This window comes from Corvus hawaiiensis, chromosome 1 (assembly GCF_020740725.1).
Source record: "Corvus hawaiiensis isolate bCorHaw1 chromosome 1, bCorHaw1.pri.cur, whole genome shotgun sequence".
In the NCBI taxonomy this organism is placed as follows: Eukaryota; Metazoa; Chordata; class Aves; order Passeriformes; family Corvidae; genus Corvus; species Corvus hawaiiensis.
The window spans coordinates 44,474,175-44,499,758 of NC_063213.1; the positions used below are offsets into that span (position 1 = coordinate 44,474,175).

The window sequence follows — 25,584 nt, forward strand, 5'->3', positions numbered from 1 at the left end:
CTCTCTTGTAGGCTCCCTTCAGGTACTGGAAGGTTGCTCTGGGGTCTTTCCAGGCTGAACTGATGCCTTAGGTTTTAACTTTTATATTTTTCAAATCCTGTACTGCCTAGTGTGTAACTCTGAAGTTTCTTGTAGCCTGTTAGCTGCTGTTCTCTCATGCTAGTTAGACATAACAAGCTTCTTCAAGCTTGCTCTCCAAGGACACCCAGATTGCCCTAGGCCCAAAATGTGTAAACTAAGAGGAAGGCGAACTTGGGGTAGTTACATCATTAACTGAAGTTTTAATTGGGGAATTAACCCTGATATGCAAATGAACCAAACTTACAAAAGTGTGAAAAACCCGTGACCTGGGATCCATCTTGGGTGTAGCCTTTGGCCTGCTCTGGGTGTACCTTTGAAAGCCTTTCAAATAAATACCTACCTTTATTCCCTTATTCTTGTCTAGTCTCTGTTTTTAGGTGGCCACTTGAGGTATCAGAACAGCCCAAATTTTCGCAGCCTTTCCTCATAGAAGAAGTGCCTCATTCCTCTAATCATCCTCGTGGCCTCCTCTGGACACATTGCAAACGTCCTTCCTGTGCTGGGAGCCCAGACCTGGATGCAATGTTCCAGGTGGGGTCTCACCAGAGAGGAGCAGAGGGGCAGAATCCCCTCCCTTGCCCTGCTGGCCACGCTGCTTTGGATGCGGCCCAGGATATGACTGGATCTCAGGGCTGTGAACAGACATAGCTGGGTCATGTCCAGCTTCTCAGATCAGTGTCTTAATATGCACCAGAAAGATCTCTGTTTTCAACAAAACACTGTTCTGGGGGTCAGAAACAAAATGATGAGAGAAGCTCTGTGAGTGCTTTTCTGAGCTAGGATTTCATTCTTTCTAAACAAGTGGTAAACAGCAAGAGGATTCACATTAATGTTTATTCCTTTCTACTCTATTTGAAATATAGTTCATGTCTGAGATCATTAGGTCTCTTTTCATGTTGGTTATGGGCTTCCAGCTCTTCTCTTCAAGTGCTGCCAGCCTGTTTCTGAGCATCTCCCTTCTGATATCTTTTTCAATTTACACACTGCTTCTTGCTCAGTGACGTTTGTTAGAGAGCAATCTTAACATTTTTCTTTACTTTTGCTTGAAGTTAGAATAGAATAGCTTGGAAACCAGAGGAGCTTATTGAGTGAAGCAATTTCATATAATGTCTTTGCCTTTCATATTAATATATTTGGGGAGAATTTTTGCATTTGGAAGTCAATAGAAATTCTACCTTTGATTTCCATGTCCATTAAGAAGTAAAATGATAATGTCCAAAGTTTTTTTATTGGTTATTTTAATTATGGATATACCCTTCTGAGAAGGATATCTGCTTTTAAAGTTAATTCCAGTTTAGGGCTGTGAAAGCTCAGCTTTGCTGTCAGCAATGACTTTTTTGCCCATAGTAACTGCTCCTAAAATATACTGGAGAAGACACGGAAAAGGGTCTAGTTCTAATTTTTAAGACCCTTCACAATTCCATTTTTAAAATTCATTTGCTGTTGTGTTAATGTCTGACACTGGCTCAGATGCAGAGTAAATCAACAAAGCTCCCATAGTCTCTATATGAATGATTCATTGCATTTTCTTGAGATGAGACTGCTATTGGCTTGTTCCATGCTTTTGTGTTATCAAAACCAAGTTATTTAATACTTTAATGGCCATGATCTACAGAATGCAATTCCTTCTAAATTTGCAGTAAGATTTCATATTTGAACAGATGATTCCCATAGGGGAATGTTGCATTAGTACTCAGGTATTACTGTCTTTAAATGTTTCATTATCAACAGTGAATCCATTCTGAGTGAGAAATATTTTAACAGCAAACAAAATACTGTATTGGGTCTTGAGAGAGTCCTGCTGTGTTGGTTGCTGTAGAAATGCATTAAGGGGATAACCACATCCCAAACAATTTTTTGCAGTTGCACAGTGTAATTAGGCAAGGGCAAACAGTGGGTTATACATTGTTTTAGGTGAAATTTTATTGATATGGTTGTTGCATTATTCCATTTTTTACTCTTTGGTAGAAGCAGAGATCTTCGTTCTCTTCAACAAGCCCAAAACCCCACAAAAATGCAGCCAGTATTATACAGTGACTATCCCTATGAGGATCTCCAGGAATGGGCAGACTGTCAACAGCTTAGAAGCAAATTGGCTGGAGCACATGACAGATCACTTCAGGAAAGGAGGCTCATTGGTAAACGCCATCTTCAGCCTTGGAATGGTAAATGGTATGGAAATTACAGAAAGCATTATGCTGTGATTATTTTCCTTTCTCCTCTAATAGAGGTCATTATCTTTGAAGAGAAGACATTTGGGAGGTGTTTTAATGTAGGCTTGGGGCAGATTTGTATTAGATCAGCCTCTTTCAGTGAAATGGAATGAACGTACAGAAAATATTTTGGCATTTGAATAAGGAAAACAAATCATGTATTGTATTTTATAAACATACTAGAGATGATTTTGTAATTGCAGAAATATACAGAGTTAATAAACAGTATGAAGTCAAGTGAATTAAACTAATAAGACTGCAAAGCAGATGACATAAATAGAAGGGTGACTTAGCTGTCCAGCTACACACTGCATCTGGCTCTGATTGCAGGTCAGTGCAAGGACTCGAATGTTACCTAGCCCACAAGACATCGGTTACTTCCAGTTCTTGCAGAGACCCTTTCCACCTGGATGGCACACTGTTTTACAAAATTGTCTTCTATTTTTGTTTCATCTTAGCTAGAGTGATGGATAAATTTTGGTCTTAATTTAAGAAGATTAGAAGTCCTAGATTTTTGCATGCTGTGGAAGAGTGGCACTGGGTCCAGCTTAGTACTGTAGCCAGTCTGTACTACACTCGTGGCCACCATGGCTTTGAGGGCAAGCCTGCTGTACAGAGAAGGACTTTGGTGCATAGATCCAAGAGACGTAACCAAGGAGCCAGGAGAACAATTGAAGGGAATAAAAATGTTGAAGTTGCAGCTGGATTAATTTTACTGGAAAATTATGTGACTGGTATACTTCGTGGTTAAAGTGCTTATGGCTGAATCTTTCACCTAATTTTGGTTTGGTTTGCATTTTTCAAAAGGAATGTGGTAACCCAGAGATTGCACATTGCTACTAAGATTAGGTGGTTTATGCCTCAAAATTATGGGGGAGCTGCTTCCAGAGCATCTTCTTACTATTGTTCTGAATTCCAGAACCCAGGATAAAACACAGGAATATGACTCAGTTCTGGTAAAAGTCAATCAGGAAATTAACAGGCAATCCTAATTTCTTATTTTACAAACAAGTAGCAAAAAAAAGGAAGGTCTAAAGTTCAGCTGGTGGAATGCTTTCACACAGCTTCCTGGAAGGCCTTGTAATTGCTAGTTAACTTGCTTAAAAACAAATGGTCATTTACTTTATGTATATAAATTGCACAGAGGCAAACCTAATTGGCTCTATCAGGCTCAGTTATCAGACTCAGTGGGTTTTTTAAAAATAAAATCTGCTTGTCAGTTCACTCTAAAATGTTTTAAACACAACATTTTTCCGTTATTTAAACTTTTAGAGTTCATTTACACAGCAGAGCCCTGTGGGAGGTTCATGTACTTGGATACCAGAGGGAGGAGTGCTGGATAACTGTCTGTGGACATAAAGTAGGCTTGAATGATGGCAATAAAGTTTCAACACAAACAGGACTACAAATTATGTAAAAGTGGACAGATTCAGGATTAAGTTAGATTAGTGATTGAAGATGAATGATTAATAAACATTTTTATTATCATTTTATGGTTACAGGAAGAACAGGTTTCGAAATCAAAAAGCTGAAACAAGGTTTCTAAAAGTGTATTATGCTATTAGAAGAATGTTTACTAATAATATCTGTAAGTTGCTATCAATTGCAGTTAAATGTTTTATCATTTAAATGCAAAATTTTTGCTATGCTGCAGAGAAATGGAACGGCTTTTTCACTGACATGCCAGTTAGCATCAAACAACACAGGGTAGGGACAAGAGAAGAAGTAGGAGTCTGGGGGCTTCTCAGCTCATTACTTTTTCCTAGACTTCTATGGCAGCCTATCCAGCTCTTCATAGCTGGTCTTATTCACTGATTAATCCTCTTCCAAAATAAGGTAGTATCAGCATACTTTCTTTAATTGACTATATCACATTTCTTTGTTCTGAGGGCTGGTTTTCTTTCTGGCTTAAAGTATGAATTCATTATTTTGCTTATTAGACTTAAAAACAGGGTTATTATCTTCTTCTTTTCCCCCTTGTCCTTGGAATACCCAATGAAGTGAAGATTTCCAGATTGTCAGTAGTCATAAATCTGTTTCTTCCTTCTGCTAACAGTTTAATAATTAGTCTTTAAAGGAGTTTTAAAGTTCGCTGGTAACAATTGTTTCTTTTTGGTTATTGTACCAGATAATTATAAACAGAAATATAACACAATTGCAGATCACAATATGTAAACTGTGCAGAGTTACACCATATATTAAATTATTCAGATTTTGCAGCCTGCTTGGTCCTTGAATGTTCTCATGTTGGCAGGTAAGAGTTATTTATTTAAATTTGCACTTAAATTATTTGTTGGTGTTTTTCATCCAGCTCATGTAATTGATAATTTTGCCTGTAGTCCCAGGTGTAAACTGATCCTGCCTAGTGATCTAAAGTGACCATAGGAATTCACCCTTGCCCCCTTCTAGTGAGAATGGGGACTATAGCAGCAAGCTGCAGATTAATACCAAATGGAAAGGAAGTAACAGGTGGGTTCTCCTTCTTTCCTGTAACAGCAAGTCTCCAATCAGCAGTGTGAGAAGGCAGAAGAGTCAAACCTCTTCAAGGTTATATTTTGATGCCTTAACAGAGTAACCACAAGCCTGTTCATCTTCAGTTGTTCTGAACTGCAGCCCTTTAAGTGCCTGGCATTTTTGTATTTGTTCTACCATTCTGTCTGTGAATTTTCTGCCTTTCAAACGTAGAAAAAGCCAGCCAACCAGCCAGAAAACATTGACAGTACTTAAACACAAAGCAAATGAAACAAAATGTGGGCTGCTTGGAAGAAGAAAGTAGTCAGGTTTTTTAAGAGAATCTGATTGATTGTCTCTGTCATCTGCCTCTGACAGAGATGAGCCGGCGATGCCTTTGACCGATTATTGTCACCTTAGCCACTGAAGTACTGGGATTTCTACCATTCATATGGAATTATTTTCTCTGTGTGTACTGAAGGTGAAAAGATTCAGAAGGGGGGAGGAATGCAAATACATAGCAAAGGCAGACATTCAGGTTACGTGCCGTATAAAGCCATAGAGAGCTAGTTTTCTTCATTGAGAGCAACAGCAGCCTAAAGGTTAGTTTTTCTAGATAAGGAGAAATTGTAGTTCAAAGACAACGAGGGGAAAATTGTTGCCTGCTAAGACAGCTGTCATGGTAAAGTAAGTAATCTTTTCCCATATACCTCCTGTAGATCAGAAGCAAGAACATCAAAATAGGTTTTTGTCAATTGAGCTACATCAAATATTTATACAACCCAGTGAAAATGGCTTTTTCTGCACAGTAGGATACCTTAATAAAAGATGCAGTGGTAATGGAACATTTTCAGAGGAAGGACATTGGTTGTAACCTCTACTTTTGGAGCCTTTTCTTTAAGAAAGTGAAGTTCAAGAGTAGAGATTGGGAAATGATACTACAAACAGCAAAGTCAAAATGTTTTGTTTTATTGGCATTTCTTACTGCCCTATTGCAAATGGATGAATGTTTGGAATTTCTAAGGAACTTTTAAACTTAGGCTATGTTCCATGAGCTGAATCTTGTTAAACAAGAGATTACCAAGAGAGAATACAACTGCCTGAGAATCAGGAAATACTTTACATGAGAAACAGTGAAAACTGGAAAGACCAACTCACCATCTAAAGCTTTAGATGACTGATATTTATAGACAGGTTAAGTGACATCCAGCTGAATAAATGTATCTGTAAAATCTGCTCTGCAGGAATCTGTGTATGAGTTGTCACCCCAAAGTGCCAATATAATCAATGGAAATCTAGGCCTGGACCGATACAGTCAGTAGGATTTGTGTTATGATCCACCTCATCCAATGTCAGGATATACAAAAGAGATTAGATACACCTAGATAAGACTGAGGTACTTGGTGCTTCCTTTGCCTTAGTCTTCACAGACACAGGCAAAGGTTGCACCCATCTTTAAAAAAACAGCCTTAAGGACAAACCAGGGACCCACGAAGTGGTCTGCCTCACTTCATTTCTGGCTGGATCACTGGGTAGGTCCTCTTGGAACACATGTCCGGACGCACAAAGGAGAGGACAGTGACTGGGGACATCCAGTGTAGGTTTAACAAGAGTAAAGCATACTTGAAACTGATTATCCTCTGTGATAAAATGATGATTTGTGTGTGAAGAGAAAGCAGTAGGTGTCATTTTGGGTAAATTCATCAGGGGAGTTCGACAGTAGCTCCCACAGTATTTTTGTATCCAAGCTAGGACCACGCAGCCTAGATGGGTAAAAGTCTGGTTACATGGCTAGACTCAGAGGGTCGTGGTTAATAGGTCGCACTTTACCTGGAGTAACAAGTGGAGTACCACAGAGATCTATCCTGAGGCCTGTTGTGTTTAACAATTTTGCCAGTGATGCACAGGAGGCAATGAGGCTTGCTTTTGTCCAGTTTGTGGATGATCTCATACTCAGGAGACTGAGCTGATGTGCCTCAGAACTGGGCTGCTGTCCAGAGGAACCTGGGCAGGCTGGAAGACATGCCAGCAGGAGCTGTTTGAAATTCCATGAGGACAAATGTCCTGCCTCTGGGAAGGGAGAGGCCTTTTCAGTAATCCAGGGTGGGGACAGCCTGGCTGGGTAGCACCTCTGTTGAAAGATCCAGGGCAATGTTAGTAGGCAGCAAGCTGAAGATGAACCAGCACTTGAGGGAGTTAGTTCAGCCTGGAGAAAGGACAGCATTGGGGGACCTAACAGTGCCTATGAGAAGACTATAAAAAAGGTGGATCCAGGCCCTTGATTGTGGTGTGTGATAGGAGGATTGGAAAAAATATACATGCATTGAAATAAGAGAGGTCCTCTTTGGATATAAAAAAGCATGTTCTCATCATGAAAACAGTCACTCTCTGGAAGAGGCTGCCTAGGAAGTTGTGCTGTATTCATTCTTGGAGATTTTGAAGATGCAACTAGATAAAGCCACAAGCAGTCTGGTCTGCAGTTGTATTGAAACTGCTTTGAGCAGGTGGTTGGACTGGAGACCTCCTGAGGTTCCCATCCAGCTGAATTATTCTATGATTCCATGAAACTGTTAGATCATGTGCATCTCACCTAGTGGGCCAGCTCTAGAACATGTGGCTGTTGACTTAAGTTGCTCTTAGATGTAAAGCCCCTGTGTGGTAAAGGTACTGCAGATAGACTCAGTGCATCTGTCCATCTCCTTGCCCTTCCACACCTCTGTGTAAGAGTTTACCTGAAATTCCTGCTGATCCTGAGAGCATAGCATGGGTTATGTGTGCCTTTTCTTCAAAACATGACCCTCAAGCTTTCTTTCTGCGGCTTTCTCCTCTCCCCCATTATTCTCAGCATCCCAAATGCTTCACATGCAGAGGAAGTAATGATCCAATTATTCTTTCCTGTGCCTCCCCTTTTTCTCTGGAAGAGTAGTACATGACCTGTAAAAAGTAAAATGTGTGGGCAAGGTGTGAGATGTGAGAATTGGCAGGTCTGCATTCATGGCATGAATGCTTAAAGCACTGTGGCATGACAGGTAGAGAGGAGGTCGCTTCTGGTTGAGAGGGAAATCTCAGTGACTGTCATCAGCCAGTTTCTGTAGAGTTTTTCACCAGCATCACTCTGTTGAACAGACGCCGTTCTTTACATTTGCAGCTGCCTTTCTCTCTCCATTTTCCCCTTCAGTTTTCTCATTTTCCCTGTGTTTCTTTCCTAGCAAAAAAACCCATTACAAAATCAATGGATTGTATGATTGATAGAGGTAGCCTTCAATAGTAATCATTGTATATCCAACAAGGAAGCAAAGTCTTAGAATCATTTAGGTTGGAAAAGACCTTTAGGATCATGAGTCCAACCATAAACTCAGCGCTGCCAAGTGAAGTTTCTGCTGCCTGTAGCTATTGGTTTCTAAAACATTGCATATGTGCCATCATATTCACATATGTGGAAGCTGTGAATTGCATGAGTGGAATGTGCAGCAGAATGAAACATAAAGGATGATTTACGCGTGAGTGTAAACACATTCCTGCTGATTGTGTTTTGATCGCTTATTAATTAGCTGGCAAACACGGGGCGGGGGGAGAGCTCAAGCTGCAGTTGTGCCAACGGTGTGACACTGAATTTCATTAAGGGAATTCACAATACAGGAGCAGTGCACTGGTGCTGTATAAAGCTGCTCTGGTGAGATCTGGACGTCTGTGTCTAGTAGGGATCTGCTTTCAGTCTTAGGTGCTGTCCTGTCATCCCTCCTTTGGAAAATTAAAGGGGTATTTGTACATTAGGCATCCTGAAATAGATTTGGATATGGGTTTGGGTGTTGGAATGTGATATTTCACAGAAGTAGAGTTGGTTCCCCCTTTGTAGTGTAAGGTCTAACAAAGTGCTGTTTTTGAATGAAATCCAGTAATTAAATCTTGTACCCTTTGGAATGTGACAAGCTTTCTCTCCCTGTGTTTTCAAACCTGTAACCCAGCTACTTAGTGATCTGGCCTGTTATTTCGCAACAAAAATGTCTGTTCTTCTCACTTGGATGAGAAATCTGTCTGGATGACAGGAGTTACTGCTTTGTAGTCCAGCTCATCCACCTTGGAGCAATGTGTAATCCTGGCTTGCTGTAGTGGTGAGGAGTCTTCGTCTCTCTTTATTTTAAATAGAGTTGCAGGAAACCTGCCTGTGGAAACAGTGTGAAAGTAGACAGAGTCATCTTCTTGTTCTTTCAGTCTCCCAACAGAATCTCAAGAACAATCCCTAGTAAGTGGTTTACCACTTCTTTCCTTCACACAAGTGAACAGAAAAAAACCTATGTTAGTTTAGAGACAAGTACTTGCATCTTCTCACTTGCAACTTAATGACTGGACTGCAACAGCAGCAAAAGAGGGACTGTGCAAATGGAAACAGAGGGGTTGTGCACTGACACCTGCAGCAACAGTCTAGCTGCAGTGTGTGTGTATGTGTGTGTAAACATAAGCCTCCAAATGTCGGAGTCTGGTCTGTTGTGGGCATTGCCTGCAACAAATTCTTTATTTCCAGATAATAAATTGAATTTAGATCATATAATGACATTGGGAGATGTTGACTGAGCTTGTGTCTGCAAGAGGTAAAAAGCCTCTTAATCCTCTTCACTGCCTCCTTTGTGAAAATTGTTTCTGAGTTTGATATATGTTTTCCCTTGGAGGCAGCGATTCCTTCCTGCTGGCATTTCTTGACCTCGTAACATCCACCAGGAAAGCAGGATGACCCTGATGAAGGACCTAAGTAGGCTTATCCAGAAGACTCCCCTGTCAATTCAAGAATCTGTCAGTTTGGCATGTGTGACTGCATTTCAAAAACATGTATCATACCAGTTCAAGGAATATAGTGTTGCTAGAAATGTAAGGAAGCTATCATGCAAAATACAACATTTGGGGAGGGGATAAGCAAGGTCTTTATAATCAGTCATACAGAGTAAATATATTGTTCATATTAGAAGGGCTGAAAAAGACTCCTTTTGACAATGTGAGAAGAGTTTTCTCTGCTTGTAAAGAGCACAGTCCTGCTTGTTTACAGTTTTCCTAAACATAATTCTATTGTTCCAACAATCAGCTTATTTTAACAAAGAAATATAAGTCTTTTTTCTTTTTTTTTTTTCAGTTATTCCGATTCTATTCTGTCATGCAGCTGACAAAACTTAAGTTCTGGAGTGATTTCTGGTTATTGAGTGTGTGGCTGAGTTAAAGGAGAAAGTGCTGCTCGAGTAACTTTAAGAGTATGTGTTGTCTGAAAAAAGGCTGAACGTGTTGGGAATGCAAATGAGAACAGAGAGGCACTAAACCAGATGGTCAAAATGCCTTCATAAATTGATTAAATAGTTATGAACATATCTTTTCTTTCACACTGTTCAGATATGCCAGATCATCCTTAGTCCGTGTAGATCACTGTGGCTGCAGTGGCTGATCCATATGCAGGGTTCTGACTGATGTGAATGAATGGATATAGTCACAAGTATCAGTATCACAAATACCATAAAAATAAATCAGTATACCTTCAAAACCCCTTGAAAATAACATATTGACATAATACATGGTCTTTAGTATGTTTATAGCTTCAGATAGGTGAGCAGTACTGCCGAACTGAGGACTGAATTACTTTTGCCTGCTCAGAATGGGAGAGCTGTGGTTTCTGATGGCAAAGGGTGGAATAAGAGACTTGGACAGCGAAGTTTTGCTATTAGAGAGTAGTATTGCTTTTAAGAACTGCTAGAGATACAAGTCTCATTCATTTAATAGAGCTGGACTGTTAGAGAATGTCTATGAACTTTTTAGTAACATCCTTGGAATAATGTGTTATTAATAAATTCAGATGCCTCACTACACATGGAGTGCCTTCTATAAAGCTTACAGACAGCCCTGTGTTTTCACAGATTCTTTACATGGGACAATGGATGGAGTATTTCTCTTTGAAGATGTTGCTGTGGAAGACAGTAAAACCACGCAGGGCTATGATGCAATTGTGGTAGAGCAGTGGACTGTCTTGAAGGTATGTGTATAGTCTTTCTTCTTTGACTTTTTTTTGTAAATCAAAACACTCCAAGACTCTCACATACTGATCTGTGCTCCAACAGTACCAGACAGGCAGTTGAGGTAAAGGGATGCAACGTTTACAGTAATGCCAGTTCACCACACTCTGGGTTTGTACGACGTACTTCTGATCTTGATAAACCTCATGCTTTTTTTGGGAGGTAGGAAATGTGAGTGACAGTGAGCAATGAAACTCAGGGCTGTCTGTCTCAAAATTACAGATGTCTGCTAGATTAACTGCAGAGAGGATCTCCATTGGTTGTCAGGGCAACATGATCACACAAGTCACTGTGGCATCACAGTTCTAAAGAAGGCAGCCCTTTAGGTCGGCAGGCTGAGCTGCAGCAGGAAGGCACAGAGAGCTGCCTTGGCTCTGTCTGACCTCCTTCATATGCTGAAAGAACTGCATATTCTGGATAGGCCCCCATAAACAAACCAAATGTGTCACAACTTGGCCTTCTGCAGATCCAGGTGCCCACGCAGATCAGTAGAAGCACTGCTTAGGACAGATCATAAATTGATTAAATAGTTATGAATCAATTTGTGAAGCACTGCAGACCGATCTTCCACAGCAAATTTGATACACACAATACCCGTGTATTTGAATAGCTGGGCCTAAATTCTTTGTGACTTGAAGCAAAAAGAACATGGAGGAAAAAGAATAAGTTGCATAACTCTTAGAAGGTTTTTTTTGTTCTATCTGATGTCTGCTAGAAATAGGTGTTGTGTATCTACAAAGGCAATACCTGATCATTTCACTTGGAATGTATAGTAAAGGGTGTAAAATCCTTAGACAGATAGTCCCTCCTTTTGGCACACGCATGCCAGAAGAACAGATTAAGGGAAAATGGGACAGACGCTAGAGTAAGTGTGTAAAATTCCAGGAGACTAGGATTAAGAGTTTTGTTATTAGATGATGATTTTGTAGTGCAGCAAGAAATGGCCAAATAGTAATGGCTACAAACAACTTGCAGAACACTTTAGTGCGTTAATAGCAGCTTTTCTTGTTGCTGATGTGTGTCTGAAAAATGATTCCTTTATTGCATTAAATGTTATTCCAGTTATGACAGACTTGACTGTAAATTGTTGTTCGTTTTTAGGGTCAAGTTGTGGTGTTGCCCCTCAGGAACAAGGTTTTGGAATAATGACAGATGGTTTCGTGAGTGTATTAGGTCAGGGCTGATCAAGAAGGCAAACGTTAAGAAGCATTAATGTTAACCATATGTTTAAAACTGTTAGGAAATGAATAGAGGGAGAAACAGCAAGTATATATACTGCATACTACTGTGTGAGCTGTGTTTGACAGCACCTTATTTCAGAAGGCTGTGTTAGCACAGTAATTGTTCAGAGAAGAGCAGTGGGCATGCTCAGTAATACAGACAGCTTCCGTAAAAGGAAGACTTTACATGATGTATCCTTTCAGCCTGGAGAAGAGTTGCAGGGAATGGAATAGGTACAGAGCTCCTAAATCATAGGAAAGAGGAAATAGGGATTGTTTGCCGTCTCTTCCAGTATAAGAACTAAGTGCCAAATGGCACTAGTCAGGGCCAGGTGCAAAGCAAACAAAAAGAAGATACTTCAGGTAATTATTTATGCAGCAGATCTGTGGAACTCCTTTCTGGACAAGGTTGTTGGTCCCAGAAGTTTAGAGGATCTTGTGTTCATACAAGCATTTTAATTCAGATAAGGAGTGCCTTTCTGAAGTGAACCCACTGATCCGCCCTTAATATGCCTCACTTCACCTCACAGAATGGTCCCACAGTGCACAAACTGGATTTCTTTCAGTAGAAACTAAACCAGACATGCAAAATATTTGAGGCAGGTATCCTGCATGCTTGACCTAATATATATTGCTTTTCCTTAACCATCACTTACAGCCATGTTGGAGACAGCTTTCTGAGTTATAAATGGATTCGTGGGCAGAGCTGGTTTGGCTCTCAGACAACCAATCCAAGGTTCTCCATCTCAGTAGGATATTGTAACAAAGTTAGGCATAATCTGTGTGGACACAGGACAGTTTCTGTCAGGCTACATGAGAAGGATAGTGGGGATCCTGTGTTGGAAGATTGCTGACCAAAACACCAGGACAGAGCAGAAGAGTATTTTCTAGCAGAGCCCTTTTTTGAAGTGTTAGAGGCCTTGTAGGTGGAGTATCATTTGCTTTCAATTCTAGCAATTCCATACTGGAGAACACAGCTGGTCAACAGACTAAGGAATGAACCTCCCGATGCCATCTGGTGTGTCAGGAGATGCTGTACTGCTACACACCATGTCTGTGAGGGTTAATGCAGAGAATCTCCTGTTCCAGACATAAGATTTGGGATGTGCAATTTCAGAAACTGACTGGTAGCATATACACAGCTTGTCAGTGTGATCAGATTATTCTCTGCTGTAATGAAAAATTTGGATGCTGGGTGTTCCCTGGCAGTTTTGCTCTTTTGAGATCAAGTGTGGCTGTTCTGAGGACACTATGAAAATGTTCCCCACCAAGCTGAAAGTGGAAGAATATGGGGAATAAAAAACCTCCTGAAGGAAGAATGTTGAGGCATTGGGGAAGTCTTACAAAGGTCTTGCCCATATAGAGAAAGAGCAGAGCTGGCCACCTTGATTTTCTCCTCCTGCAATTCAAATAACTGCTCGGATATATCATGCCTCAGGCTTTCTGAGACATAATAGGTGTAGGTGCTTAAAGCCGTGGAATCAGTGAAAGGACTGGAAGCTGGGGGATTCATAGGCACTGTGCACTGTGTTGTACCCAGAAGACTGAGTGTTAAGCCCTGTTGGAATTCACCTTTATTTACCATCAACGTGGAATAATGCAGTGGCAGGGGAGGGGACTGTAAAATGGGCAAGAAGACAGAGTTCAGTAGTGACAGAAGATGTCCAAGAGCCAGTAAAGGCTTTCTTTCTGTTATGAGTGTTACAAAGTATAATTGTTACAGAGATAGTTAGGGAGCAGTGGAATGACTCATTATGTAGAAGATTGGGGGTTTTTTGGTGTACATTCAGCTCTGATCTACATTAATATTTTCTATTTGTTATTTCCATTTGTACCAAGGAAGTGGAAGAAGCCTGGATGGGCAGAGTGACATAAATGTATATAACGGATCCTTATTTTCAATTTGGTTATTTGGATGAGCTTTGGAGTTGTTCAGATGTGGTCTGAACTGAATGTAAATTATTGTGCTGTATCTTAATTAAGAAGAAGAAGAAACAAACAAAAGAATCCCAGTCACAACAAAAGAAAGCTTTTTTAGAAAGGGAAGACATGTAGCATGTATCGATGCCCTTTAGAAAGAAAGCCTTTCTAAATGAAAAGGTAAAGGGTTGCTGTTTAACTATAAACACAAAAGAGAGAGGTTGGCATACCTCTTAGCAGGGAAAGTGCTGCCTTTTTAATTGCTAAGGCTAATAGAGAAAACAAGCTGAACAGTGTGATGCACTCAGTATGTGTGTAAAATGTCAGTTTGTAGAGGATGTAAAGCTCGCAGCTGTCACAGTATGTGGTCCCGCCAAGCAGCAGACAGGATGTAATAGCTCTGAGTAATTTAACTCTTTCTTCTCAAAGTAGAGCTGTGGTATCCTCTACAAATGACCACAGGACTTGTTATGACAAAATACTGCACTCATCCTTATCACTTTAACTCTAAAAATGTCAGGACATATTATTTCCACTGCAGTCTCTGAGATCTAGCCCTAAAACTTGTTTGATGGTTTTAATTCTGCTTGTGTAGGCAAATGTGGGTAGACAGTTCTGACTAATCAGAGCCTGCATGATTTCCCTCTCCCTAACTCTAAATCTGTCACCTTCCCTTCCCCATTACCCAAGACAAAATAGCTAATACTGTCCTTAAAATTGTGTGCTATAACATTCATTTAGGATTGCTGCATTGTTCTGCCTCTGAAGCTGTGTTCATTTTGAAAATATTGTCCTTAATTTACACAGATTTTCTCATCGAAAGTCTTGAGCTGCTGATTCATCACTTTGTATTTGCTGCTATACCATACCTTCGCTGTACTGACATGAATTAAAATCTCAGATACATTGTGGTGTTGCCATTTCCCTGGCAGACTTGAATGGGGTCAGTCTCCACCGTAGACATGGTAAACCTTTTTAAAGTGCGACATACCAAAAGATTTAAAAATTTATCTCTGCTGAGCCTAGGTTGCAAGTTGCCTTAATGTAAGCCTTGAAACAAATTCTCTGGAAATCAGGATTTGATTTGTCTGTAAATCTGATTTAGGTCAGTTAAGCCATATTCTGCTGTCTCCGGCCACGGGAGAAAGGCATGACCAGGTCAGCCAAGAAGCTGATGGTGATGGGCATGAAAAGCCCAGAGGAGTCATGTGTGTGACCCTCTTTACCACCCAAAGGACAGATATGCTGCCTGGGCATAATATTTCAGCAATGTCTGTTGCTGAATGCTTGTTGCTTTTTAAGAAGAGCTGAACAAAAACCTTCAGGAGCCTGTTACCTCCCAAAGATTTTTATAATTCTTGTTTCATTCCTTTATGTAAGATATGAAAGCAGCATATATACATATATATTTGCTGAACTCAGTAGACATAGGTTTAAAATCTATTAAAATCCACAGAGTATTCTTTCATTGGTTTTTGATGATTAATGTAATAACAAAACCTAGCAATATGAACTAGGAACGTCTTTGATAATTTCTTGTGGCTGTGGTGGTATTGAATGTCTAACAAGGTGAATGCTTCTTCCATGTGAGTAAAGGGCGCTTGAAGTAAACAGACTCAAAAGCACATTACGGATTAAAAAAAGCTTTCCTAGCTGTCACAGTTTTCTAAGAATTAGTTCTCTGCTCACTCATAAAACATTTCAGGGAAAAGTGAACCTCCCAGATCTGAACTTCCCACTTAAGAACAAGCTGGGAAAAAGTGTTTCAGTCCTCTTTCATACTTCTTATAAAACCACGCAGGGCACACGTTTCTTTTGCCCAGCAGGTGACTGCAGCCAGGCAGTAGTGCCCTGGGTAGTGCATCTGTGTGAGGATGTTGAGGGGCATGGGAGTGGGTGCTGGGACCCCACAGGCTGCACGCAGAGCCCGCCTGTGGGCGAGGGGCAGTGCAGCGCTCTCCTTCCTGCAGCACGAGCCAGGGGCAGTGGAGGGGTCTGGGCTTCAGTTGCGCTGCTTGCATGGAAAAAGATTATTACTTGCATAACTAGGGAGTGGTGCACAAAGCCTTCTGGTAGAAGCCACATGTTGTTTGGGAATAAATTATAACCAAAAGGAATTGTGCTGGGGAAGCTGCCTGGGGATGATTAAGCTGCGTGTGTAGGGCACACTGGGGTATGTAAGTTCTCAGGAAGTGATTTTTTTGTATTGGTGTTTTTTTCCCCCAAAGAATTGATGGACAAACAGGAAAATCAATGCTCACCTTAAGGTACACCTTAACTGTTGCAGGAATTGTAAAAGTAAAAATGCCAGAGTTATTTAAGAAACTGTACTGATGGATTGCTAGATCACATTTATTTCTTGTGTTTCATGGACAGTTAAGTGGAGTTGTCCCATCATGTGTACATTGTCTGTGCAGTGGTGAGTTCAACATTTCTTTGAATGTTTCCAAGTGTCCTGTGTGGAAAACCCTCTGTGTTGACATATTCTCCTTTTCCAGCTTTTGCTGCCGACCTTGTGCTTCTGTAAAGGCAGAATTGTGTTGCTGTGCAAATGTACTTCTTGTTACAGGTGCAGGCAGTATCAGGAGCACTCTGATCTTTCTGTTCATTTACATGCATGCTAAAAAATAGGATTTGCATCCACAGAAGTCACTGAGGGAAGCAGTCTTTGTGGGCACAGAAGGGTTTTTGGTTGTTGTTTTTCTTCTAATTTTACCCTAGATGCGGAGCCAGCTGTGAATGCTACTCAGCAGCCTGTGTGTACTGAAATTGTGGCTGGATACATCTGAATTGCAGAAACACTGTTTTAAGCAAGATGCTGCCTCTTACAGTGTTACAGCCTTACTATATTCTCAAAAATATTTCACATTGCAGGAATTGACATACATATTAATAATAGTAAATAACTCTAAGTTACATATGCCCAGAATATTGATGGAAAAGCCTGCCTGTGGATTTATTACTCTTTTTTCTATTACCTTTCCACTAAGATCCCCATTTGGCAGGTACTCTTTGTTGGTCAGTGACCCACCTGCTTCCCAAAGCCACTGATGTTTCCAAGGATGCAGGAGCCATCCCACTGCCCTCTGCTCCACAGCTAATGGATGTGTAGCAAGTGTCTGCCAGCAAGGTGCTGTGGTGTGTTACACATGGAAATTCAGGAGCAGCTCAATAATAGAGGAACAAAGTCCAACTTTTTTTATTGCTGAAGCATTTGTGAAACTTCTTTTTTGCTTCCAATAAATGTTTTTAATGATTCAATACTGTTACACTGTCAGCAGAAATTACCTCTTGGAAGAAGTCTGAAAAGGAAAAAGGCAAATAATTCACGAATTTAGAGCTTGAATTTAGTCCCCCTGTCAGCTGTGTTACTGCAAACATAAAATGTTTGCAGGATGCTTTTACTGGGTCATTCTGGCACAGTCCAGATATTCAATTTCTGTCATTTTATTTTCTTTCTTTTCCACTAAGGTGCAAGTCCTGCCTTTGCCACTTTCACTTCCTCCCTTCAGTTCCCTGGGACAGAAAAGCTTTGGCTTTGGCCAAAAAACCAGTGAGGACTGGTAGCCAGCCTTGGCTGGGGGTGCATGTTGCCTCCCTCATGGGCTCTCCCCTCTATTTTTTGTTAGGAGCTGGGTTTGAAAGCAGTGCCCATTTTCTGCAACAAACAGTAGGTTTTCAAAGCAACTTGTTTTTTTACTTCCCATCCTCTTTGCCATCTGTCAGTAGATTTTGGTATGCAGTCTGTTAGGATTTGCTGATAAAGGTTTTATTAAGATTTATTTAATGGGATTTTCAATCTACCACTCTTTAATCCAGGTTGGAAAAAAATATTAAATAGTGACAATCCATAGCTGCCTTGTAACTAAATCACATTCACTTAGCCCAGGAAAGAATGATTTCTGAAGAACTTCTGTCTTACAAGAGCTTAGTAGTTGTCTTGTGTATTATCTTGCTGTGGTTAAAATCACCACAGTAGGGGGGAAAAAGAAAAGAAAAATTGTTAATGCAGTTGTTTGTGTGGCTTGCCCTAGATATTATTCTTATCATTTTTTTAATCTTTTTTTTTTTTCTCCTAATGAGCAGATGCAACTGTGAAAGGAAAAAATGATGAAAACAAACAATACAACTACAAATAAAAAGAATTCTTTTCATGTGGTGCAAGTCAAGGGAAAATCCTAGCTCAATATGCTCTGGCTTCTTGACACTCAAGGTGTGATCAGAGATTACTTATCATCCACAGGAGAGTGGGAAGCAAGTTAATTAAAATTTTCCACCCTTTCAGTGAATGAAATGTCTCCCAGTTTGAGATGCATTGTTTGAACACTTCTTTTTCAGGAGAGCTCTTGCACATTTTTTTCTACTTTTGCTGGTGTTCAAATCCAGTATTTGCTAGTTAGAAAGAACATTGCACTTTCATCTGATGGAACAGTGTGTTTGAAATCTTATTTCTATTGTCTCTAATAATAGTAGATAAAATAATTACTGTATTAAATATAAAATGAATACAAGATGACTCTTTTCCTCTGCACCCGTCCCCCAGTGTATTGTTTGTTTAGAAGCATTTCTGCTTTAGAAAGCATTTAATATGACACCAATTAATGGTCTGTATAACTGTGACTCCTGCTGGCACACAAATTCCAGTCGTGGGATAGAATTACAACCAATGATTCAGGAGGGGGAGGGAGAAGTAATTTCTTGTGGTCTTAAAAAAAGCTTCAATTATCTGTATTTGCAAGTCAGGAGTTTGAAGCCCATGTGGATTACACCTGTTTATTCTGGAGTGACTCCTTTCTCTGTCTGTCATCTTCAAACTCAGCCAATTACTGGGAGTAGTCTATTCCCCAAGGGCCTGGAGATGAGGTGCAGTGTCTGACTCCAGCGAAGCGCCGTGGAGTTGGAGAGAGCTTGTTAAAGGGCATGAGGAGCTCAGGGGAGGGTACACCTCTGCATCCTGTACACAATTCCTGCCTCCAGACAGCCCAACAGGCACACTGGGCTGTTGGGTACCAGCACATGGGAAAAATAAGAGGTTACCTTTTGGTAACAACTGTATAGAACTCTTTCAATAGGTTGGTTGTTTTTGATTTTTTTTACACTGCCAGATTTTAAAAAAAAAACATTTCTTTAGGCCTAATTGACTTAAATTTATTTTCTGATAACTTTACCCTTTTTAATGTACTTACCTGCTTGTTTCCTTTCTGCACCACTGGGTTGTGAAATACACCATCATCTGCTGCAGATGATGCTTAACCCTGACAAGTCAGACAGGTCCAAAGCCAGCCCTGTCTCGCTGCTCAGAGCCTGCAGGGACAGGGGGCTGTGGCAGGAGTGATGGCTTGTCCCTGAAACAATTTGGCTTCCGCAGCAGCCAAATGAGCTCTGCGTGGTATTGATGTCCTTCCTCATTGCTGTAATCTCCCTCTGATTTCTGACATTTGTTGCACATCCTGATGCAAGAAGAAGGTTCTGCCTGCTAATCACCCACCTTAGGCAATGAATTCAAAATAGAAATCCTCTTACAACACAAGATGTTCCTTGGGGCACAAACAAGGTCTGCTGTGCCAGTCTTTCCTGATCTGCTTCCACCCTCTAAATGAGTGAGCTCCTTTTGGTTTTTCCTCTGCAAACACTGTTTGATGGAGGAAATGTTTTAGACAGGTCCTTTTATGTGGCACCTCATGAAGAGCTTGTGATGATGGATGCTCTGACCTTATTCTTAATCATCATGTTGCATATTTTCATCTTCATTTTTGGAAGCCATTGTTGACCAATCTCACAAATCTCACCGTGTTATTAATATGTCTTCTTGAGACATCAGATCTGAAAGGCATCTAGATATGTAATAATTTTTTTATTACTCTTGGACACTATTTTAAAAACTGGAAAGAGTGCTCAAATATCCATCTTCCAGAGGGAAATGGGAATCAAAGGAGACTCTGAATCTACCATGATCACAGCTGCAGGGTGAATCCTGATTGCTCCAGAGGACATGAGTTAAGGGCCACATGGTATTGCCCCCTTCTTGCAGGGCGTCTCTTTCCCAGAGTTAAAAATTCCAGTTTGTACAGGGTGATGTTGTAAAGTAGCACTGCCTCTCTAAGCCCCCACAAGCCTCTGTGCAGAAGTACATCAGTAGTGTTCTCTTGCAGGCACTTTCTGGGGTAGAGATTTTAAACGTTCTCCTTTTAAGCAGGACTGATACGGCTTCTTCAGCTATTTGCACTTGTAGTCATGATCGGGTTTTTAATAGGTATAGTCAGGCAGCCATTCAGTTATAAAGATACAAGTGACCTAAATTACATTTGTTAGAAGAAAGGAACAGCTGAGATTGAAATTCACTAAAGTACCTTGAAATAACTACAGCAGGATTTGGATTAGTTCTGATCAAATGACTATTTCATTACTGTGGAATAAATGGATTTTTTGGAGCTGCAGACCTATTGTGCCTTCCCCAGTGTTGCGAATTGGCAGTTAAAACTCCTTACGTGCACGTGAAACCGCTGTGAGTGCCTGAGCTTTTTGGAAAATGTAATTATTATTCCAGTCAAATTTAGTTATATTTGAAGAGACTAGTAGTTACCATTTGTCTGCTTTGTGTTTATTAAAATTAAAAACTAGTAAATATGCTCTAGCATCTATTCGTTAAATTACTGGCAGCCTTGGCAATTAGACACCTCACTGGAATAATCTTTGTTGAAACCACCAGTGGTTCTTTCTGTGTGGATTGCAGGGTCTGCCTTTTAGTTGAAAGAGAATGAGCAAGGCTCTGCTGGGTACATGTGCAGCAGGAGCCAGACTCCTGCACTGAAAGGCAAAGCTTTTCGTCTCGCCCACAGATTTCCTGATTCAAAATAAGAAGGCAGCAACGTGTATTTGTGGGCGATAAAAGGAACAGACTTGTACTTACATTTTTTGTTGCTGTTGTTGGCTATTTTCCTTTTGATCCATCATGGTAGAGCAACATGACTGATTTCAGTGCAGATATTCAGGATTTGCTGAAGCCTAGACAAGTGCAGAATCCAAGCAAAGCGATGCTGTCATTTTTTAACTACTTGAACATCATTTTTCTAGGGAGGAGATAATTGATAACATACAATGAATTTATCCTGTTCAGATCTGTAATCATCTAAAGCTAGATGGATGAGTCAGGCAGTGTAAAAACAAGATCACAGATGTTTACCATTTTGAACAAACTCCTTTAACAGTTTGGGATGTATGGGCGGTCAGTCATTTGTCTCATGTTTTTGAATGTTTTCCTTCCTGCCTAGCTGAACGTAAAACATGACCCACTTCAGTGCAAAAACTCTGTCTCCCTCTGAGAAAACCCACACATGTATTTTTTCTTGGGGTTTTTTTGGTGTCGAGCTGAATGTCGCGCTCCAAGTGATGATGCCAACTGTTGCTTTTCCTTCCCCAGGGAGTTGAAGTGCAGACAGATTACGTTCCGCTGCTGAACTCCCTTGCCATGTACGGCTGGCAGCTGACGTGCGTGCTTCCTACTCCCATTGTGAAGACAAACAGGTAGGGAGGGGTGGGTGCTGCCTTTTGGCCAGGGAAGTTGCTGTACAAGCACCACAGTCTGCACAAGCAATTCCCTGTGCAGTCAGTGTGGATTTCCTTGCAAAGCCTGCTGCAGCTGTTCTCGGGGCTTTCCGAGCATCACAAGCCACATGTGGCAGGAAGCACGTCTCGTGGGCAGAAAGACTGCAAGGTGGCACTGTGGTTTCTGCATGAATTTTCTGGGTGTTGTTTCTGCCTCTCTCTAAACTCCATGATTGTAAAATTCCTGCTCTGGATCTTCCAGTAACGTCCTTTAGAGCAAAGACAAAATGTGTGATAATGTTTGGAGTGAGATGTTCTCCAACTGAAGAAGAGTCATTTTATTCTTAATAGATGTCTGTCTAATGCTGCTGATACAGTCCAGCTGAGCAGACCCATGTGAGATGAGTGTGTCACTGCTCTAGTAGCCTTGTGTGCAGATATAATAATTCTGTGGTCTACTTTGCTATTACTAATATTCTGAGGTTTTAAATATAAGTGCAAATCACTTAAAAATTATCTTCATAACTGGTGAAAAACAATCATCCCACTTGTTAATCATAAAAGATGGTGCTTTCTGAATTTTCACTCTTCAGGGATATATTTATATATATATATATATACACACACCAGTATAGTCAGTCATGATTTTTAATCTTAAAATGAGTAAAAACATGCCCAGCTCTTTATGAGATTTGGATGAAGACTACTCCTACACATAAAAACCTAAAAAGTAAAAGGCCATCTGTGTTGAGGGAAAAACTGTATTTAAGTTTCACATAAATGTTTAAATATAAGAATGAATAGAAGATCACAGCTACGATTTGTAATTCCTGACTCCTGAAGATATATATATGATTTTCTTTCTCTTCCAGCTTTCTGTACCCCACTGATACCTCGAGTAACAGAGGTCAGTGCAGAAGGGCACCCACCTGGTGGTTGTTCCTCCTGCCATGCTGCAGACCTGTAGGGAGCACCCAGCCCCATTCTGGATCAGTGCCCCAGGAGGGAGGGAAGGAGGGAAGGAACACTCCAGTGTTGCTGGGACACACACACACTGGGACTCCCGGGTTTCTTCCTTTTTTTGCCAAACAATTTATTCTGTGTTTACACACTAATGCTAAAACAATCAGCAAAACTGTGTCACAGGCTGACAGGCTCTATCAGTCTGAACATTCCCCTCTCCCTGCCCCCCAAAATACCAGGCTGCTCAGAGACACCAGGGACAGGCAGTGTGAGGATCATTCTTCATTTTTTTCTTGTTTGACCTGCAGAAACAAATGACTGAGATGGATTTTCGCTTTGAATGATGCTGGATGTGAATTTAATTCATTCTCAGGAGTGTGCATTTGTTTCTTTTCAGGGAGGGGAATTTATCTACAAAGCAAATTGTATTTCTTCAGAGACCTTCTTTGCCCCAGAAAGCAAAGAAGAAAGAATCTAAGGTAAATAACCTTGAGCTTCTGGTTTGTTTGGGTTTTGCTGGTGGTATTTTTATATTGAAATTGATTTCCCTTTGAAGTAAAATGGCCTATTCAATGTTTCTGTGATACAGCAGTGAGACACAAGGAATGGAACTATGCAAATGAAAGAGACAAAAAATGCTCAAATGATGTCAATGCTCCTAGATTTCATTCTCTTTTGAACTCACAGCAGCAGAAGAGATGTAGATTTTTCTTCATGTAAACCAGCCATAAACCTCCATTTAGACCTAAAATTCTCTGTCCATGTTCAGTGCCTGCAAGGTGGAACCAACACTATTTTCTCTCACCCATTTACTGTCTTTTCTGTTTAAATTGTTCTCTCGTTCTCTCTCTCGCTCTTGCTCTCTCTCTCTGTTTTGGTAGAACCTGGCACAATGTAGGCCTGATCTTGGCTGGTGTTTCTATTGTGTGAATATTAATGAATTCTGCTGCAATTTAACCAAAAAAAGCCTCTAGAATCCAGCTAAATTGTCCAAAGACATAGCTGACAGCTAGTGATGCATGGATGTGGATGTATGTATGTATTCCCATTTCCCTTTTTAACCACCTAGCTGTGGGAACCCTTGCCCAAACCTGTCATGCCATACAGCTGGAGAGAGAAATGCGAGGACTGGAATTGAGAAAGTGAGATGATCTTCCTACAACAGTCAAATTTGCCTTCTCCTTTCAGTATGCAAGGGATCAGGAAAGCCAGGTGAAGTACGGAAAAGATCTCTGAAACCACGTGATGATGAGTTGCTGACTAATGCAGCCTCGCTTTTGTTCTGGCTCTGTGGGCTTTGGTGAGTGCTGCCAGCCCGAGGTCCCCTGCAGGAGTGGGCGCTTCAGGCCATGCGGAGCTGAGCTGCAGTAGGAGATCAGAAATGCTGAGCAGACCTGAGCAACAGGAGCATTTTACCCAGCAGTTCAGATAATTGCAGATAGTTTTCATCTATGAAGCCCTCACTGTTTTGGAGCCTGGTTCTGTGAAAGTTGTCTTTTTGATATAGTGCAGAGCAGGAGAGTGTTTGAACTGACTGAAGTAGGAGAGAACTGCTGGGAGTGCAACTGATTTAGGATTTACCCTCTCTCATTAGCAAAACAGGAGCCCAGAATATTGTGTGAACTTGTTACAAAGCCCATCTTCCTTGGTTTTTCTCTTTGTTTTCAGGTGATTAAGGGGATTTTGGGATGAGTGTTAAGAGTGCCTGTATTTGGTCATTCTTTTCCTACTACTGTGTGTGGTTTTAGTGGAAGGGATGGGAACCCATATGTGGTTGTTCATCTTCAGACAGAGAAACTAGTATGATGCTGATTTCTTTTATTATAATAACACATACATACCAACCAGATGACTTAAAACTTTGTTTAAGTTTTTTTCATTCCAGGCTATAAAAACTTATTTAACAATGTCTGGTTGACAAAACAAAGGACTTACTTGTTGGCAGTGTTAAATATACAGGCATATTTGAGGGCAAGAATCACTGCTGCACATTTTCATAACAGAGATCAAGGAAGGGTGACATACCTTGATTATAGCTCTGTAAAGAGACGTAAGACTGGTTCAACGTCCATAAGTGGTTGTTGTGTCACATCAAAGATGCCAACCCAAGCATGTGATTAAAAGTTGCTGAATATTCTGCACATACAACATCACAGGCTCTCAGGGATTTTTTTTAACTTAAGCTGTGGCATGTCTAAAATGTTTATAGATAACCCTCAGAGGAGGGAAATAGCATGATAAAATTAAAAGGATATTGCATTGTTGGAAAATGTTCCAACCTGTCTTTGCACATCAATGAACTGCTGTTCAAGGTAGTCAGAGGAACAGAAAAGGAAATATGCAAGGAGTGGTACAACTTCTCTCTTCAGTGAGAAGTACTCCTGTTAGTGCAATATTCAGTCAGGGATGAGGTAATTGTGTTCATTCACTTTATACAAAACTGATGCTTATTTCATGCATTGAAATGCATTTTTGTGAAATACATTGTAAGTACCTTACTGAGTACACACACACACACACACACAGAGCCTCCTACAGTTGGATCTTTATCACACTTAGGGCCCTGATCATACCTTCTGCCAAAGAGAGCTTTGAGTTAAGTGAAGTAGTGGGTGCCCAGCACTTCGGCAAATCAAAGAGGAAAAAAACTCAGGTGTCTGAATTTTAAACAGCTGAGCTCTAGAACTGAGATGTTATCGTTCCTCTTTCTCTAAATTGCAGTTCTATTGAAGTGAAAGATAACTTCTTCTAAGTAAAACCGAGAAGTTTTGTGAAAGCCAGTTTCTTTTTTTCTTTCCCCTTCTTCTTTTACATTAAGTTCTGGCTACCAGGAGGAAAGAACATTGTTCCAGCTTTGTAATCTGCCAGTAAGTTTTGAATGGCTTTTTGATTAAGGAATAAATAGCTAGATCAAAAATTTATGAATACAAGACCTTTTGGCCAACTTCAGCACAGAGCCAGTTTCACTGGAGATAATGGCTTTTTGGAACATAGCTGGGTGTGCTGAATGTCATGATGAGATTATTTATGCCATCCAGACATTGCCTCCTAACCCATTCCTGGGCTTCCGTCAGCAACTGACACTGCTGAAAAAATGGTTGTGCACATTTAGAGGTACGTAGCAAACTTGTGTAGGATGGCTTA

The 25,584-nt window shown here is 40.6% G+C and overlaps 1 protein-coding gene across 2 annotated transcripts in view; it reads left to right on the forward strand.

Moving 5' to 3' along the window:
• The window catches only part of RFTN1 (raftlin, lipid raft linker 1), a 96,951-nt gene that overhangs the window by 67,804 nt on the left and 3,563 nt on the right, over nucleotides 1–25,584 (forward strand). Inside the window, exons 6-9 of one of the 2 annotated variants that reach the window (XM_048302409.1) lie at nucleotides 2,050–2,253; nucleotides 10,637–10,752; nucleotides 21,353–21,456; nucleotides 22,838–22,919. In XM_048302409.1, the coding sequence (XP_048158366.1) occupies nucleotides 2,050–2,253; nucleotides 10,637–10,752; nucleotides 21,353–21,456; nucleotides 22,838–22,919 (506 nt within the window). The remainder of the gene's footprint in view (nucleotides 1–2,049; nucleotides 2,254–10,636; nucleotides 10,753–21,352; nucleotides 21,457–22,837; nucleotides 22,920–25,584) is intronic. The other variant, XM_048302399.1, reaches the window with a different exon arrangement.